This window comes from Medicago sativa, chromosome 6 (assembly GCF_051527215.1).
Source record: "Medicago sativa cultivar Bolivia chromosome 6, Bolivia_mono, whole genome shotgun sequence".
Taxonomy (NCBI): Eukaryota; Viridiplantae; Streptophyta; class Magnoliopsida; order Fabales; family Fabaceae; genus Medicago; species Medicago sativa.
This window is the reverse complement of record NC_140754.1, coordinates 64,791,629-64,810,710: the sequence shown is the minus strand read 5'-3', so window position 1 is coordinate 64,810,710 and position 19,082 is coordinate 64,791,629. Positions and strand designations below refer to the sequence as shown.

The following is a 19,082-nucleotide window of genomic DNA, read 5'->3' as shown; positions in this document are numbered from 1 at the left end:
CAAAGCACAGCTGGTCGCCTGCCTTGGGGAGATCGCATACCTATTCGCCTGGAGCGCGGCTGACCTGCCTGGAATTGACCCTAGCGTCACTTGTCACCAGCTGACAGTAGATCCCGGTGTGAGCGTTGTAGCCCAGCAGCGTAGAAAGCAGTCTCCTGAAAAATCAGAGGCTGCAGAAAAAGCAGTAAAAGACCTCCAAGAGGCAAATTTTATTTGAGGCCAAATACACTACCTGGCTCTCCAATGTTGTACTTGTCAAGAAATCTAATGGAAAATGGCGTATGTGTGTTGATTATACCGATCTTAATAGGGTCTGCCCTAAAGACGCATATCATCTTCCTAACATCGATAAACTCGTAGATAATTCCTCCTGCTACAAACTTTTATCCTTCATGGACGCCTATTCTGGTTACGACCAGATACCCATGACCGAAGAAGATAAAAAGAAAACAGCTTTCATGACGGAATCAGGGAACTATTACTACAACGTAATGCCCTTTGGTCTACGAAATGCGGGGGCTACTTATCAATGTATGATGAATAAAGTCTATAACAAGACACTTCTGAGCGACATCCTCGAGGTCTACATGGAAGATATGATTGTAAAATCCCAACAAGAGGTTGATCATGCCGCCCATCTCAAGAGAGTGTTCGAACAAACCCGGAAGTACACCATGCGGCTCAACCCGGAAGTACTTTTGGAGTCCAAGCGAGCAAATTACTCGGTTTTTACCTAACAGAAAGAGGAATTGAGGCGAACCCAGATAAATGCCAAGCATTTACTAAGCTTCCCACGCCCCACTCCAAGAAATGCATCTAAACACTCACAATATGTTGACTGCCCTCTCAAGATTCGTGGCTAAGTCCACTCAACATACTCTCCCTTTCTTCAATCTCTTACGAAAGGATACGAAGTTTGAGTGGATAGACGAGTGCGAGACTGCTTTAAAGCATTTTAAAGAGACCCTCTTAGCACCTCCCGTTCTCTCACGACCCGAACAAGGTGAAGTACTGTACTTGTATCTTTATGTTTCTTCTGACGCGGTAAGCGCCGTCCTCATCAGAGAAACAACGGAGTGTCAGAAACCAGTCTACTTCGCAAGCAAAGCATTGCTAGGGCCGGAGACGAGGTACCAAAAGATCGAAAAGGTAGCTCTCGCCCTCCTCACAGCAGCTCGAAGGTTGAGGCAGTATTTCTTAGCTCATACGGTAATAGTCCGAACGGACCAGACTATTAGATAAATCTTGGGTCGCACGGACGTTACTGGACGGATGATGAAGTGGTGATTCAAGCTATCCGAGTTTGACATACACTACGAATCCAGAAAGGCACTGAAGGCGCAAGTGTTCGCAGACTTCCTTGCCGGGATGACCTTCCCGATGGAAGACAAAAAAAAAGAATGGACCGTCTTCATAGACGGATCATCCAACTCTAAAGGAAGCAGAGCTGGAATAATCGTAAAAAACAACAAAGGTATCGTTGTTGAAATTTCTCTTGGTTTATCTTTTCCCGTAACCAATAACACTGTAGAATACGAAGCCTTCTTGGCTGGCCTACGGACCGCCCAAGACCTGGGAGCCAAAAAGGTAAAAATCTTTACCGACTCTCAGTTAGTAGCTTCCCAAGTCACAGGCGAGTTCCAAATCAAAGAGGAGCACCTCCAACAATACGTCCAGCTGGTACTCGAGAAAATGAAAGAATTCGAAACTGTCGAGGTAACCACGTTCCCCGCGAACAGAACACTCGGGCAGATATTCTTTCAAAACTCGCCAGCACACGGACGTCAAGCGGAAACAAAACCGTCATACAAGAAGTCCTCAACGAACCAAGCGCATAGAGGCAGAAAGCTCAGCTTCACGAAATCAACTCAATCATTGGGATGGAGGATTGGAAAGGACCCATTTCTAGTTACCTAGCTAACGGGGAACTCCCTTCCGATCCGCATGAAAGAACAAGGCTGAAATGAAGGGCTTGCTCATTCACATCAGTGGAAGGAATCCTATACAAAAGGGGTTTCATCACACCGCTTATCAAGTGTTTGGGAGCTAACGAGACCCAAGAAGTCCTCGCTGACCTCCACGACGGCATCTGTGAACAACACCTTGGTGCTAAAGCTCTCGCGAAAAAGGTCCTACGAGCAGGATACTATTGGCCTACCATGCTAAAAGATGCCCAAGACTACGTAAACCTTTTTGACAAATGTCAGCGACACGAGGACATGCACCTCACACCCCCCCTGAATTAACATCACTAGTTTCCCCTTGGCCCTTCGCATGGTGGGGCATTGACCTTCTGGGACCATTCCCTAAAGTCGTCGGGCAACTCAAATATTTGGTAGTCGCCATCGACTACTCGACGAATTGGATTGAGGCTGAACCATAAGCAAAAATCACAGCCAAAAACGTACTTCGTTTCTTCAAAAGGAACATCTTAGCAATATTCGGAGTACCGATCTTAGTTCACAGACCAAAGATTCCAGGACTACCTGAGGAAAATTGGAATTAAACAAAGCTTCACCTCCGTCAAACACCCTCAAGCTAACGGCCTCGTCGAAGCAGCGAACATGGTCATTCTACGAGGGATACGAAGGAGGCTGGACACAGCCAAATTCAAATGGGCTGAAGAGTTACATGCGGTCATCTGGGCCTATAGAACTACTCCCCACTCCACTACTGGCGAGTCACCTTTTCGACTTACGTATGGGACAGAGGCGGTCATTCCCATTGAGCTAACGGAACTCACTTAGCGAACTGACGCCAACACTAACTTCCCACCCAACACGACAAATCTACGTGAAGAGCTCGAATTTGTCGATGAAGTTAGGAGTGAAGCTGCCTTGCGAGAAACAGCGCTAAAACAAAAAATAGTCGCTCGCCACATCAAAAAGGTGATAAGGAGAGAATTCGAAGTAGGCGACCTCGTCCTCCAGCGAAACCAGAAGGACTTTGAAGAGGGAAAATTTGCTGCCAACTGGGAGGGACCCTACAGAGTCTGAACGAAAACCAAAATAGGAGCCTACAGACTCGAAGATCTCCATAAAGGCACAATTCCAAGAACTTGGAATGCCGAAAAACTCAAAAAGTATTACACTTAGATGGCGAACTAAGCCAAACTACTCTAATGTACATACTCAGTTCAATACAACGAACTTCATGCTCTCCAACAAGCGAGCAAAATTAAATGGAAGAGGAAAGTCGTGCCACTCCGAATCCAAAAAAAAAAAAGGATAAGTGAAATCTACACAAATAAATTCACTTACTCCTCAGTATGTACGCTAACAGCTGTGACATCACTACTCGGCATGTTAGGTAGAACCCCAGCTCACGATGGGTGATTCACACCTCAGTGCGTTGAACTTAGATTGGTTTCTTCGTTCATCTGCTATTCTCCATTAGAACTCTCACTCTCGGATTTTCCCTTGCAAAACAACGCAAAAGGTAAAACGTTCCAACAGAGCAACAAATACCTGGGAAGAGAAGGGTAAAACTTTAAATCAAAACAATGAGTTAAAGTACCATATCGCGGGCGGACATGCAAAGCTCTCCAGTCATTAGTTCATTTCATCAAAATAATGACTGCCGAGGGGTAGGCCATTCCACCTTAGCGAAAATACTTCGTTTCAAAGGTCGCCTCATGTGTCAAAACGAGCACCAAGAAACATTCAAACACTAAGAGCATACAAATTGTTATACTTTCTAAAAACATGCAAGTCAGACAGTTCACTCTCAACAAATACTTCAAGTAGTATAAAAATCCTCACGCAATGAGCACTTAGTTCAAAACATTGTACTTGAAAACAAAACAAACATTTTCAAACAAGTATGATTAAGAACAAACAGATTATATTGCAAGAGTGCTAAAATCACTAAGGGCGCACAATGTCATTACAAGCATGGTTGTTAAAGAAGACCGATTAAAATTACAACGCCTCATCGACCTGGGCTTCATCAACATGCCCTGTATCCTCTTCAAGATCTGGGGGATGTTTGATCACCCCATCTTCCACATCACTGAGGTGGTGAATTCCCTCAACGCTCAGATCAATGCCGGAGTTCACCACCTTCAGCTGAGCCACTACGCGATCAAAACCAAGCTTGACGGCGTCCACTAAGCTTCCTTCCAGCACGCTAACCCTTTCCGGCATGTCAGCGCGCCTCAGGACGATCGTGTCCTCCGCCTCATGCTCTCCAGGGAGGTCCGCCTTCTTCAAAGCCTCCTCCAAGGCCACCTTCTCCTCAACCAACTTACTGGAAGAGTCAGCTGCTTGCTCAAGGGCAGTCCGAGCTTCTGCCAATTGTTTTTCCACAACAGCAAACTGGCGATCACGCTCCTCAGCAACTAACCTATTGCTCCTTACCTCGCCTTTAAGAGCAGCAACCTTAGCAGTCAGATCATCCCTCTCCTGCGCCAATGCATTGGCCCGAATTTTAATCTCCAGCGAAGCATTGTCCAGGGTTGTGGCAACCTCCAGAGCCTTCATAGTAGCAATAACCCCATCTGTTATTGCCTTGCTTCGGCCAGCTGAACCTAGGTCCCAAATAATCCTCAACTTAGGGTCATCCAGGAAGAGAGTCGAATGAGGGCCGCACCGATCTAGTTCAGACCATACTTTCGGGAGCTAAAGGAAGTCCCCCCTCTTAGAGCGAACAGGAACTGCCCTGATAGGCGTGATTGGTTCCTTAGAAAGTGTCCCCACCTTCCTCCTCTTTGCAGAGTCCTGCACCAGCTCCTCAGGAGGGCCATCACCTTCCAAGTCCACCACAAGACCAAAGGTTGATGATGAGTCATTAATTAGTCTATTTTATTGCATTATTTAGATTAGTTGTAATTAGATTTGATTTTATTTTATTGCATATTTATTTCCATTTTAAATCTTTTACTACAAATTGCTTTTTATTTTATTTTAGGAACGAATATATGGTGGAAGGTGTCTTGGAGCAAAAGAAAGAGGACTGGAGCAAATACGGTACAAAAATATGAAAATACGGTGCGAAAATATGTTCCCACCAAGTCAGAAACTTGGCACGGCCGTGCCACCCTCCAGGCCAACTTTTGCTGCTTTTCTTCAAGCCCAAGTTACTCCGTTGCAGCTTTACTGTTTTGCCCTTATAGTTGCTTAGTTTCTAAGCCAATTGTAAAGCTATAAATAGAGTAGCATTCCATCATAAACAATTCACCTTTTACACTTTGAATTTATTTTAGCAACAATTATTTTAATAAAGTTTCTTTCTTTCTTTTATTTCTTTCTCACAATTTATTGCTTTCTCTCTTCTTCCCCCATGTCTACGATGAACATGAGTGAGTAGACTTCTTTGTCTTGGGATTGTTGGATAAGTCTAATGACGTAATCCTAATCAATCCAAGCCTTAAACCCTAATTATATGTTATCTAATTTCTAATCTAAATTCACAGTTTTAACAAGAATTAATTATTATCAAACTGTGGAAGCGAACACGGAGGGTTTGATAATGGTTGATTCATCATCCCAAATATCAATTCATAAAGCGAACGCGGAGCTTTGATATTAGAACAAGTGAATTTAGACAAGGTTTGCGAAACATGAGAATAGTCTAGCAAACCTTGAGACATATAAAGTTTCGATCTTCAAGGGTCCCAAAGGCAATCACCCATGAGAATATGTGTGGTTGTTGGAGGGATACACTCACTGACTTCAAGAGAAGCTTTGATAAGCTAAAGAGAAACTTGTCTTTTGAAATTAAGAATAGCGTAGAATTATAAGTTTAAGGCTTGATTGTGAAGGATTCGTTGTTATGACGAACCAATGATCCCAAGGCTCTTTTATTATTATTGTTATTTACCTTCAGCAATTAAACCCTTTTTTTACAACCTTTTCTCCTCCTCTAATCATTCTTTTAAAGTTAGTTAAATTGAACAACTCCCTAGCGGAACGATACTCTTACTACTATTACTTCGATAGGCCGTGCACTTGCGGTTTGGCCTATCAAGTTTTTGGCGCCGTTGCCGGGGAGTTATTGCAATTTGATTAATTTTTTTTTTAACGATTAGACTGAAAAAAAAAAATCTTTTGCTTTATTTTTTTTTATATTTTTTTTTCTTTTTATATTCCTTTCCAAAAAAAAAATCTTTTCCTTTTTTATTTTATTTATTTCTTTTTCTATTTCTTCTTTTTCCTTTAACTTCTTGGGAAGATAATAACGATGTGGCTAAGGAACGCCCTCTCAAAGAGTATGCAATCTCATTTTCAAACGAGTCATACGATGCTATTGTGTACCCAATGGTTGAGGACAATTTTGAAATAGTACCTGCACTTGTTCACTTAGTCCAGCAAAATCAATTTTTCGGATCACCCACTGAGGATCCGAATTTTCATATTTCAACATTTTTAAGACTCAGTGGAACCGTGAATGCAAACCAAGAGGTCGTAAGGCTGCACTACTTTCCTTTCTCCTTAGGGGGAAGAGCTAGTACTTGGTTTCATTTATTGAAACTTGGTTCTATCACTTCATGGCATCAAATGAAGCAAGCTTTTCTTGCCCGATTCTTTCCATATTTTAAAACGTCCAATTAAGGAATCAAATCACACAATTCACTCAAAAAGATGGAGAATCTCTTTACGATGCGTGGGAGCGTTTCATAGAAATGCTTAGACTTTGTCCCCATCATGGTTTAGAGAATTGGCTTATTATTCACATTTTTTATAATGGTCTTTTGTATACCACAAAAATTTATGTTGATGCAGCTGCAGGTGAAGCTTTAATGAACAAGATTTACACAGAAGCATACGCCTTGATTGAAGACATGGCTCAAAATCATTACAAGTGGACCGACGAGAGAGCCATCACTAATTCTTCACCCTCTAAAAAGGAGGCAGGTATGTATGAAGTCTCTAAATATGATCCCCTTGCCGTTAAGATTGATGCATTAACCCAAAAATTTGAAAAAATAAATGTTAGTGTCATCTCTTCTTCTTCTTCTTCTGCATCTCCTTCTTGTGAAATTTGTGGTGTATTTGGCCATATTGGCATTGATTGCCAACTAGGTGGTGTTGTTAGAAGTCCTGAGCAATTAAACTATGCTCAATATAATCAAGGGTGTAGAAATAACCAAAAAAAATTTCAAACCCCTCAAAATCTTTTTGGACAACAAACAACACCACCCAGTTATGCAAACAACCAAAGAGTCCCTCAAAAATCTAGCTTGGAACTTTTTTTAGAAAATTTTCTTATAAATCAATCCAAGCAACTCCAAGAGCTTCAAAATCAAACTGAATTTATGAGTGATTCTTTTGCCAAGCTTACATCGAAAGTAGACTCCATAGTTACTCACAGTGAGATGCTAGAGACTCAGACATCTCAAGTGGCTACTCCCTCTCAATCCTCCGAAGTCCTCCTAGACCAAACCGAAACCAACCCCAAAAACCATATAAGTGTTATTACCCTTAGAGATGGTAAACAATTAGAGGACCCCATTGTGAAAGTTAAGAACAATGAAGGAGAGATAGGGTGTGATGAGCCTCAAAGTGAGAAAGCCATAGCAGAGAATGAAAAGTCATTTGTTTCACCATCTCATGAGCCTGAAATTCCATTAACACAAGGGTTTGATGAGTCCAAGTTAGATGGGCAGTTTATGAATCTTATTGAAATACTTCCAAACAAATTGCCACCTAAACTTAAGAATCTAGGAATCTTTTCCCTACCTTATGTCATAGGATCTGAAAACTTTGAGAAAGCCATGTGTGATTTGGGAGAGAATGTTAGTTTGATGCCATTGTCCCTTTCTGAAAGTTTGGGTATAGGATAGACAAACCAATTTCTAACCGTCAAGCTAATGACTCTAAACGAGCGCTTCGTGGGAGGCAACCCACGCATTTAATTGTTTTTGTTTTGTTTGTTTTAAATTGTTTTGTAGGTAATTGTCTAAGTGTGATTCGAAAAAAACTGAAAAAAAAATTTGAAGCCCCCTGACCAGAAGGTTGGCACGGCCTGTGCTAAGGCTGGCACGGCCGTGCCAGGTGTTTAAAGCAAAAAGAAGGCCATGAAGTCAGAATGTTGGCACGGCCCGTGCCAATAGGTGGCACGGCCGTGCCCGATTTCTACAGCCCTATATCCTCAATTTTTCTCTTCTTCTCCATTCATTCTCCAACACAAACCTCTCTCTACCTTCAAACTTCTCTCTAAAACCTCCATAACCATCCATCTTCAAACCTTCTACAAATCGATCACAAATTTCATTCCAAACACAAACCACCAATCAAAAACAACTTTCATCCACCAAAACCCATAATTCATCCACCAAATCTTCGTCAAAACCCACCAAATCAATCCAATTCTTCCACAAATCAATCACAAATTTCATTCCAAACACAAACCACCAATCAAAAACAACTTTCATCCACCAAAACCCATAATTCACCAAAACCCTATTCATTCAAAACCTAACCCAAAAACCACAATTCTCAACCAATCTCCATAACCAAACTCATAAAACTTCCTCAAACATCAACCCCAACCCTAAACCAATCTTTTCCACCACAAATCTTCCCAAACCCTAAACCTTCAAACCAATCCAGACAAAGGTCCAACGGCTTCAAGAAGAAGTGGTAAGGAACCAGCAAGCTCTTCCAGAGGACCTCCAAAGAAGAAACAAGCCCCGACTAAGAATCATGGCATCACCTTCAAAGATGACACCCAAAATGCTAGGTACAAAACTCTTACCTCTAAACCATTGCATCCTTCTAGATATCCTGATTCCCATTGTATGAATATGCTAGGCATTAGAGATGATGTCAATAGGTTGCTAGGAAGGCTAGGCTGGACTGATATGTTGACACCTATGCGGGGTTATGAAAATTTCACTTATGAATTTTTAAGCTCAATTGTTTTCACTAAAGATAAGTTGAATTTTGATAACCTTAACCATAGAGTAGTTTTCCGGTTAATGAATATTGATTATGATATGTCACTTGAGCACTTTTGTGAAGCCTTAGGCTTTGCAAACGAGGGGTATATCCATGATCATTGGGATCCTAGCTTAAAACCAGTTAACTACCAACCAGCTGCCTTTTGGGAACGCATCACCGGTCTTACATCCTTTGTCTCTAGGTCCAACAAAGCTAGTAACATTCATAATCCCGTCCTTAGGTACCTTCAAAGGGTAGCTTGCAATATTTGGGGTAGAACAGAGTTAGGTAACACTAGAACCGATGAGCTCTTCATGTTGTGGGCAATGCTTTATGACCACCCCGTGAACACTTGTTTCTACATGCTTGATTACCTTGACTTTGTAGAAAGAAGACCTGCTGGAAAAGGAGATATAGTGGTAGGTGGCATCATCACATACATAGCTAGGTGTTTTGGAGTGGGTGAAGATGAGGGGATAAAACCAATTGAGGGAAACAATAGGCTTAACATAGACACCCTCATTACTATGAACTTCATAAAACATCAACCGCCCATTCAATATTCACTCAAGATCAATGTGCCTATTTTGATACTACTTCCTAACCCATCTCGGACTACCACCGAGGTGGAAGAGAATTGGTTGTATGTTGATGATGTGCAGGTACTTGAAGAGCAAGATCATGAAGCGGGAGAAGGTGCTCACTTGCACCAAGAAGAAGGAGAAGGTGCTAACTTGCACCATGAGGAAGAGCGACATGACCATGAAGCCGGAGAGCTAAATGACGATCAAAGATGGACATGGATGCGAACCGAGGTCGAGAGGGTAAGCACCGAGCAATAAAGGCAAGGTGTTGAAATCTCCGGACTAAGAAACGATGTTCAAAGGGGCAACCGCTTAACACAAGAAAACAATGAGATGCTCCGCCGGATGATGCAACACCTACAACTCCAAGGTCCTTCTTATGGACCTCAATAAATTGTGAGCTTTCCTCTTCCTCTCTTCCCTTCTCCCTTCTCGCTTTCTCCTACTCTTCTTCTACTCCTTCTTCTTCTTCCTATACTTCTTCTTCTTCTCCTTCTCTTTTAATTTCTTTTTCTTTTGAATCATTGATGACAATGCTTCTCCTAAGTGTCGGGGGTCCTAATAAAGTGTCTAGAAGTCGTAGTGTTTCCAAACTCCCTTGAACTTTATTCTTTTGTTTTGTTCTTATAGCGAAAGGCATGACAAGTAGCTTGTTTTTAATGTAAAATATGGCATAAATTTTTTTGTTTTGTCTCTTCTTAAAAGGATGTTTCTTGTACATGAAAGTAGTTTCTTGTGTTTCTTGTGTTCTTGCTATACCCATATCTTGTTCTTTTGTGAAAATTCTCCAATGAGAAAAGCACCCGGTTCCAATCCTTGAGCAAATGTATGAGTAGGTATTTTAAGGAGCACGTTCTATTTTTAGTGTTAACTTAGACCCTTTAAAGTCTTTAGAGTAAAAGTAGTATAAGTTTGTGTGGAAAATTAATCAATTGTGCTTTATTGTTATATTCTTATTGTTAAAGTTAAATGGGGCGGGAGAATGGCACCAACATGTGGGGGAAAGGACAATCCCTAACTTCCTAATTGTGGTGGTGACTCCCTAATTTGAACTTAAAGTAAAATAAATTCATCAATGCTAGGGGGAAAGGACAATTACATCCAAAAAGACTTCCTACGCGGAGATGAAATAAATAATTTTGCAGCACTGCTTAGGGTGATTTTGAATCTAGGGGGAAAGGACAATTACATCCGAGAAGACTTCCTATGAGGATAGATAGCCCCTAAGCATCTGCAACCCCTTTGTGCTTAATTGTTAATTTAATTTAATTTAATTTTAACTTAAATTCCCATCACTCTTATATGAAATGAAGAAAGGACTTTTCTCGGTTACTTTAGCATTAAGGATAGAACATGTTCCTCATAATATCTGTCTTATACAGGAGCAAGAAAAAGGTTGGACTGCACACACACACACTCACTTGAGACTTGATGTTGGGTTGAATAGGTTCACGAGGAATGTTTGAAATTTTGATTAGTGTACTTGAAACAAAACCTTTCTTTTGAGACATGTGTTTTCAATAGTATTGCCATAATTAATCTTTTGTTGTTGCTATGTCTGTTGCCTTTTGCTTGAGGACAAGCAAAGATTCAAGTGTGGGGGAGTTTGATGAGTCATTAATTAGTCTATTTTATTGCATTATTTAGATTAGTTTTAATTAGATTTGATTTTATTTTATTGCATATTTATTTCCTTTTTAAATCTTTTACTACAAATTGCTTTTTATTTTATTTTAGGAACGAATATATGGTGGAAGGTGTCTTGGAGCAAAAGAAAGAGGACTGGAGCAAATACGATGCAGAAATATGAAAATACAGTGCAAAAATATGTTCCCACCAAGTCAGAAACTTGGCACGGCCCGTGCCAACATATGGCACGGCCGTGCCACCCTCCAGGCCAACTTTTGCTGCTTTTCTTCAAGCCCAAGTTACTCTGTTGCAGTTTTACTGTTTTGCCCTTATGGTTGCTTAGTTTCTAAGTCAATTGTAAAGCTATAAATAGAGTAGCATTCCATCAGAAACAATTCACCTTTTACACTTTGAATTTATTTTAGCAACAATTATTTTAATAAAGTTTCTTTCTTTCTTTTATTTCTTTCTCGCAATTTATTGCTTTCTCTCTTCTTCCCCCATGTCTACGATGAACATGAGTGAGTAGACTTCTTTGTCTTGGGATTGTTGGATAAGTCTAATGATGTAATCCGAATCAATCCAAGCCTTAAACCCTAATTATATGTTACCTTAATTTCTAATCTAAATTCACCGTTTTAACATGAATTAATTATTATCAAACTGTGGAAGCGAACGTGGAGGGTTTGATAATGGTTGATTCATCATCTCAAATATCAATTCATAAAGCGAACGCGGAGCTTTGATATTCGAACAAGTGAATTTAGACAAGGTTTGTGAAACATGAGAATAGTCTAGCAAACCTTGAGACATATAAAGTTTCGATCTTCAAGGGTCCCAAAGGCAATCACCCATGAGAATAGGTGTGGTTGTTGGAGGGATACACTCACTGACTTCGAGAGAAGCTTTGATATGCTAAAGAGAAACTTGTCTTTTGAAATTAAGAATAGCGTAGAATTATAAGTTTAAGGCTTGATTGTGAAGGATTCGTTGTTATGACGAACCAATGATCCCAAGGCTCTTTTATTATTATTGTTATTTACCTTCAGCAATTAAACCCCCCTTTTTACAACCTGTTCTCCTCCTCTAATCATTCTTTTAAAGTTAGTTAAATTGAACAACTCCCTAGCGGAACGATACTCTTTCTTACTACTATTACTTCGGTAGGCCGTGCACTTGCGGTTTGGCCTATCAATTGAGCCGGAGCCAGATCCGAATATAAGGTGCTCCAAGGACTGGACGTTCTTACATCGCTTCATGGGAGCGACTTTCTTGTTCGCTTCGTTCACAAGGGCCCCTAGATCTTTCATTTTTCCTGCAAAACATAGAAAGGAAAAAACTTATCAGATCTGAACGACAACACACAAAAACAAGCTAGATAAGATCAATAAGGAAAGTAAAAGCTACTAAGGCAATCCTCGAAGTCTTTCGACACCAGAAACTCATGGGTATTGATGAATCGGGGCTCTGTTACTGGTGTCCTATCTACATTCATCAATAGGTTTCCCTGTTTGTCAGTTTTGACCCTCCGTGGGAGAGACTGAACAAACGCCCAAAGTTGTTAGCGAGCACTCGCCTCCTCCTCAGTGAGACAGGGAATGGTCTGATAGAAATCTTTTGGCTCATAGCCAAAGTGACCTTGAGACCAACATAGAGGAAACAGGGATCCGCGGTCTTGAACGCCATCCTTCGTCGCGTCCAATAAAGTATCTAAAGCCGCCTCACTCTCCGCTTACCAGAAAGAAGTGTTCTTTGAAACTCTGCACTTTCCCAGCAAATATCTCAAACGTCTTTAGGGTCTGACGGAAAGAAACCAAATCCGCACCTCGTTGTACGGTAAAGATGGTAAAGAAGACATTCTTGGAAGCGGGAATTTGGAGATAATCACACACTAATTCGAAGGCCCTCATAAAAGCATACGAGTTGGGATGAATCGGAGAAGGCGGCAATCTGGTCCAGCGGAGCATCTCCCGCTGGAAGGAAGAGAAAGGGAGCCGAAAACCCATATATTTGAAAATCACTTCATACATGGGAAAAACGTGATTTTCGTATTCTGAGCACACTCGATCAGGTGTTCTCGGAAGTACTAACTCCCAATTCTCTACTTCGCCAATAGAGCCAAAGGGAATCTCCCCCCTCCGTCAATAGCAAATGCTAACTCCGTTTCTAAGGGTTTTACCCCCAACCAAGAAGAGACAAGTGCGACAGCTTCCTCGTTCTCCATGGGGAACCTGAAAGAGCAAGGAAAAAAATGAATCCAACATTCAGATCCACTCTTCCTTCACCCATCAAGTCGACCACGACGAGGAAGGGATCAAATATCACCGCTAAAGACCAGAAGGGAAGACAAATGACAAGTCTACTTCAACCATATTAAGGAACTCATTCCAAAGCGAGCAGGACAGAAGTTTATGAATTAAACCACAGTCTGTCGCCAATGTTTCTCTCAATATACAGAAAATAGACAGCAAATCCTAAAAACTACTTACACGCGTTGGAAACCACCGTAACAAACAGCAAAAACCACCTAGCTGGAGTAACTTCTACCCTAAAAGCATGCATTTCTATGGTTTCTTAAAACAAAAAACTAAGGAAAGCCAAGCATGAAAACAAAGGAAAAAAGAACCATAAGAGCATTACCTGTTACAATGGATGAACTGGACTTGAAGTGAGAAGTTGGAGGTTTGGAAATGCTTCTCCTTTGAAAGAACTCTTGGAAAATTCTCTAAGTTTCTGAGAAATGAAGTGTTGTAATGTTCCAAACAAACGTTTAAACTATTTATACTCATTTCATAAAACCTCCCAAAGGTCACGAAGCCCCAATCCGATGCGGCCCTTCGCATGCAACTCTCCACTCAAGTAGCATGCCTACGGTCCTGATTAAATCAAACCATCCATCCAAGGGCTCTGATCGATCGCAGCAGTTCTCAAACATCATGATCAGATCAATGACACTGATAACATCTTAGAAACACAAACCAAGAACACTTTACAGACTATAGGTACTCAAGTACTGCAATAGCCTTTACACGTGTCACACAGAAACCAGAGGTCATGTCTCCTCATTCTTTCCCTCGAGACATGGGCATTAATTGCGGAATGACAATCGACCAAACTTCCTGACGAGGGAATCTTTCCATCTGACCCAAGTCAACCAAGCATTCACATGCCGGGCACAACTCACTCCATGGCGAACTCGTTTAGGCATGGAACAAAAGGGTTCAGAGAATAGCAAGCGCGCCCACGTATGTGCTTGCACAATTTTCACGACACTCTTAACTACCAAAGACAAAATAGTTCCCAGATTCAAAGGTGTTTTCACACCAATCAGACACCACGGTCTCTCTCAAACAGAGAGCACATAAGAGAGAACTTCCATCCTACGACCGACCACGAATAATCAAAGATGCTCGTACTTAAGTCATCACTCTTCGTCTAGAGCAACGACTTGGGGGGATACTGTTCTGGACCGGCCAAAAGAAGCTTTGGCCCATTTACTTAGGCCCAATACAATCTAAAGCCCAAACATCACGTTTGGCAAACATTACTTGCGAAACACCCCTTCCCCGCGAGGGGGGTGCACGGAGCGAGCGAGACCGGTTCAAACGAACCACAACGTCTCACTGCATGTTCCCGCAATAAACTCTCTGGCGGTTACATTTCCCACGATTTCGTAACCGTCAGAGCCAGGTGTGCCATTACAACGGCTCTGCAGCCCTCTACCTCTATATATAGGCGACTCACTGCAGTCCCCAAGGTAGAATCGAACTCTTCCTCTAAACCCTCACTCTCTGATCTCTACTTACTTGAGCGTCGGAGCGCCTGCAGGTAAACACCCCCCTTCATTCCAAGGAGCACTTTGGAGCATTCTACCACCACTTAAACCACCGTATTCAAGGCACCGGCAGTCACCTTATGATCAGGTATGATCAGATTTCTCCTTTGATTTCTCATTTTGCAAATTAAGACAATCAGAAATGAAGTGACCAGGTTTCTCGTAGTTAACGCATTTCTCCTTGGAGGAATCTATCATGTCCATCATTGAAAGGAAGGCCGATGTGGATAACTTGATCATGGCTCTATCAGCTAAGGATGAAGACATGATTTAAGACAATGAGGATGTGGATGGCAATGTTGATGATGGAAATAATGATGATTAGGATGAGTCAGAAGCTGATGCTTGACTATATTTAGTTCCCATATTTCTCTTTTGATCATGTATTTTTCTTTATTTTATGGGCTATGCCCTGGATTTATGCGAACTTTAAGTGCCTATGGATTGTAATATATGTACTCATATGTCCTGCTACTTCAGCTATTTCATTTCTACTACATATGCATGGTAGTTTGTAAGAATTTATAACTATAAAAGGGGAGTAGTATGTATGTGTTCTGATATGCATGTGTTCTGCAACTAAGGGAGAGTAACTATGTGTTATGGTAGATTTTCTATACGTATGTCTTACAAGGATGTATTGCATGAGGGGGAGTATTTTCTTTTTCTACCATTGATGGGGAGTTTTATCTGTTTGCTAGCCTAATGGTTCCATGTTTAGATGATGCTAGTATGTGCTTAATGTTTGGTTTCATATGGGTGTGTTGTGTTTTGGTGTACTGATGTCTTACCAGATGTACTGAGGTCCTAATGTAAGAATTTATTTTTCTCTGAAGTAACCTTATGTGGGAGTTTATTTCACCTTGGGTTTGATGTTTTTTATATGAGAGTTTATTTCTATCTGTGGAGTTTATTTCTCATGTTCGTTCTATCTGTGAGGCTGGGTTCTATCTAATTCAACTGCGTGTGCCTCTAATGTTCCGGATGATGCGTCAACATTTCCAATTATGAATTATTTTTAAAGTTTCCTCTTTTAAAGTAATGCTGAAGTTTTCCTTTTATCTTCTTTGGTGATGAGTACTTATGTTGAAGTGAAAGAAGGTATGATGGTATCTCTCCTGCTCGTTTTATCTATGCAAGTGTTTTTGGTTATTGAAGATGTGTACTGCAAAGGTTGTTTTAACCAAAATTTTCCAAAGGGAGAGATTTTTAGGTTTGTAGACTATTGCATTTTGTTAAAACAAGTGTTTTAGCAAGATGTAATTGACATGTTGGTACGACATCATAGCGTACTTTATTCTGCTATCTTAGAGATTTTTTTTAAACGTCAGATCCCTGAAGAATCTCAGAAGATATGATTCACGTGGAGAGTTGACCAAGAAGCGTGTAGTTTCTAGAAGTAGAGATAGGCAGTTTAGTTTGGCGTGTTTCTTAAGTGTAATGTCGTAACATTTGAGGAAACATTTTATCTGCTTCAGAATATTGTGTTGAAGACCGTGTGATTAAGCTGGATGTTTGGCCCGATTTGTGCATCATGACCATTATGCATTCAAGCTATATAAAGGAAGACTCAAGACCTAATTCACCACTGAAGCTGTTATTTTACAATTGTGTCATTTAGGATTTTAGTCTGTCCTTGTTATTTGTGAGCCATTCTTCTATCAAATTGATACTAGAGTTGGACTGTTAGTTGAGTTTTAAGCTTTGAATCACTCGTAAGCTTGTAAGCAAGAGTGGATTCTGGTGTATAGGAGTGTATCTCCAGCTATTTACAACTGTTGATAATCACGGGTGAGTGATTGAGAGAAAGTGAGAGGGAAGTCTAATATCTAGGAGTGTCTTAGATAGAAATTACAGGGGTAGTGATTAGGTGTGAAGCTAGTAGACCAAAGGTTTTTATGTATGCTTCAAAATAATACTATTGTAGTGAATTTCCTTCCTGGCTTGGTAGCCCCATAGACGTAAGTGACGTTGCACCGAACTGGGTTAACAAATAACTTGTGCCTTTTACCTTTTGTCTTTTCTTCAAGTTGTTATTTGTTATTGGTGTTGTCACAATGTCTTGACATCTACTTGACATTTCGCTTGTCCTGATATCGTGCTCACCATCTTTTCTATGTGCCAGAATTTCACCAATACTTTGTTTTAAGACTTATAAATTGTAGTCTATGGTCATGCACATTTGAACAAATATTAGCATATCCAATTGAACTTTTAATACCTTGTTATCATCAAAACTCAAGAAGGTATTTTTAAACTCATTTTGTTCCAACAGTATCAATCTTCAAATCTCCAAATTCATCCTTTTTTATATGTTTAATACGATTCAAACTTTTAATGATTCAAATCAACACATTGTTTTTTGTGAAAATTTTAGACTTGCCACTCATTTATATATATATATATATATATATATATATATATATATATATATATTTATATATATATCATTATCTCCACAACTCACAAACAACTGAATCATTTGCATCTATTCTCTCTAGAGTCTTCAATCCTCTCTCTCCACTTGTTCTTCCGATTAAACAATTTTTCTAAGAATCATTGTGGTCTTTGAGTCATAGATTGCTAGAGTGCTATAGGGATTGTAGTGTGATTTCTTTCAAGGATCTTGGTTGGGAATCAAGGATCCAAAGTGAATAGAGTGATTTCTTTCCACCTCCAAGGGTATTGGGGGTTCGTTCTAATCTTCTCAAGTTTAAGGGGATCCAAGCACCAGATATAGCAAAGAAGAGTGCTAGGTGAAGAGCATCAAGGATTGCATGGGTGTTTGAGGATTCGAAGACTTGGAGAATCACCAATTTCAAGGTTTAATTGAAGATTGGGGTTTGTGGTTGCACATGAATTGAAGATTAGGGTTAGTTGAGGGAATTCTTGTAATCACAACATTTGTAATCAAATGCAACAATAGTGGAAGTCCTTGATAGACACGTTTTCTAACAAGAAGAGTAGACGTACCCCGAAGCGAGGTTAAAAGAAGGAACTACTGTAAATTCTGGTGTCTTATCTTCCTTTTCCTCTTTTACTTTGTGTTAATTATAGTATATGAATGTTAATGAGTGTAACTAATTGATATGAATGTGATCATACTTATTATTTTAAATCTAATCCTAGTTCATTGAATTAAGATCCTTTTTTTAAGTCAATTTGGTCACCATTGAATTCAATCAAGTTTCAATTCATTAGTTCATATACCTTGTGTTCATTAGTGATAGCTTGTTTTATTGGTTTTAGGTTTGGTTTGACAATTGTCTAGTTTTGTAAATAGTGTTGAGAATTATTGATAGTTGATTGTATTAAGATTTAGCAATCACTAGTGCAGAAAACACTTTTTAAATCGGGTGAATTTGACTTTTTAAATCGGGTTAAGATCCGACTTATAGGTAGCCGATTTAAAAAGTGTCTTTGATTTTAAGTCGGCCCCATTTACCCGATTTAAAATCACATAATTTAAATCGGTTGAACCCATTTAAAATCTTTTAATTTAAATCGGATGACCCCACTTAAAAAAGGGTGGACAAGGACATAAAAAAACTCTAGATTTTAAGTCTGTTCTTTGATCCCATTTAATAAACATAATTTAAATCTGTTCAACCCATTTAAAATCTTTCTATTTTTTTTTATAACATGATTATGGTGCAAAATTTAATATAATAACCAAAAATTTCATAAACTTAGCAACTAATATGAAATATCAGATGAGCAAATTTCATATCAGACCTGTCATTGTTACAATATCAAACAAATCCAAAGTTACAATAACATAAAATTAAACAAAAGCTAAACATTGTTTCAAAGTAATTATTGACATAATTAAATTACATCAAGTCTTTCCAAAATCAAACTTGCACAGCGTTCTTGAACTTTTGTCATTTCATCATCAGTAAACGGAGTTTCGTCTCCAAAAATCTGGAAAAAAAAAAGTTAAGATAACATATTAGAATATGAAATTAACTTAAAAAAAATTAAGAAACACAAATGGTTGTAATATTTAGTTATGCACCATATCCCATGAGTCGGTAATGCCAGCTGATACAATGTTCAGCATATGTATCATTATAAAGTAGCCACACTCATGATTGAATGGTTGTCTTTGGCACTACATTTGAATGGATAGCACCCCATTTAAAATCCTTG

General features: G+C 39.8%; 2 protein-coding genes, 1 long non-coding RNA gene and 1 other non-coding gene across 4 annotated transcripts; 1 reads left to right on the top strand and 3 right to left on the bottom strand.

The window, feature by feature from the left end:
• Positions 1-831: 831 nt before the first annotated feature.
• LOC146916322 (uncharacterized) lies at positions 832-1,917 on the top strand. The gene is made up of 2 exons (XM_085721598.1): positions 832-1,209; positions 1,294-1,917. The coding sequence occupies exons 1-2, from the start codon at positions 832-834 to the stop codon at positions 1,915-1,917; spliced, it is 1,002 nt and encodes a 333-aa protein (XP_085577724.1).
• Positions 1,918-3,920: 2,003 nt separating this feature from the next.
• LOC146916320 (uncharacterized) lies at positions 3,921-9,683 on the bottom strand. The gene is made up of 2 exons (XM_085721597.1): positions 9,617-9,683; positions 3,921-4,528 (listed from the first exon to the last, which is right to left on the bottom strand). Exons 1-2 carry the CDS (start codon positions 9,681-9,683, stop codon positions 3,921-3,923), a joined length of 675 nt encoding a protein of 224 aa, XP_085577723.1.
• On the bottom strand, positions 6,545-6,651 carry LOC146916321 (small nucleolar RNA R71). Its single transcript, XR_015017133.1, has one exon. It is a non-coding gene; the product is annotated as a small nucleolar RNA R71 (small nucleolar RNA).
• An 8,949-nt stretch (positions 9,684-18,632) lies between the features above and the next one.
• Positions 18,633-19,053, bottom strand: LOC146916319 (uncharacterized). The gene is made up of 2 exons (XR_015014985.1): positions 18,949-19,053; positions 18,633-18,854 (listed from the first exon to the last, which is right to left on the bottom strand). It is a non-coding gene; the product is annotated as an uncharacterized LOC146916319 (long non-coding RNA).
• Between the last annotated feature and the right edge of the window lie 29 nt (positions 19,054-19,082).

Excerpts from the sequence above, each read along its gene's own strand:
- LOC146916322 (XM_085721598.1), top strand. The coding sequence starts at position 832 with ATGTTGACTGCCCTCTCAAGATTCGTGGCTAAGTCCACTCAACATACT. Across the intron at positions 1,210-1,293 it reads AGTATTTCTTAGCTCATACG|CTATCCGAGTTTGACATACA; the intron begins GTAATAGTCCGA and ends TGGTGATTCAAG.
- LOC146916320 (XM_085721597.1), bottom strand. The coding sequence starts at position 9,683 with ATGTCCATCTTTGATCGTCATTTAGCTCTCCGGCTTCATGGTCATGTC. Across the intron at positions 4,529-9,616 it reads CGCTCTTCCTCATGGTGCAA|GTTCAGCTGGCCGAAGCAAG; the intron begins GTTAGCACCTTC and ends TTTGGGACCTAG.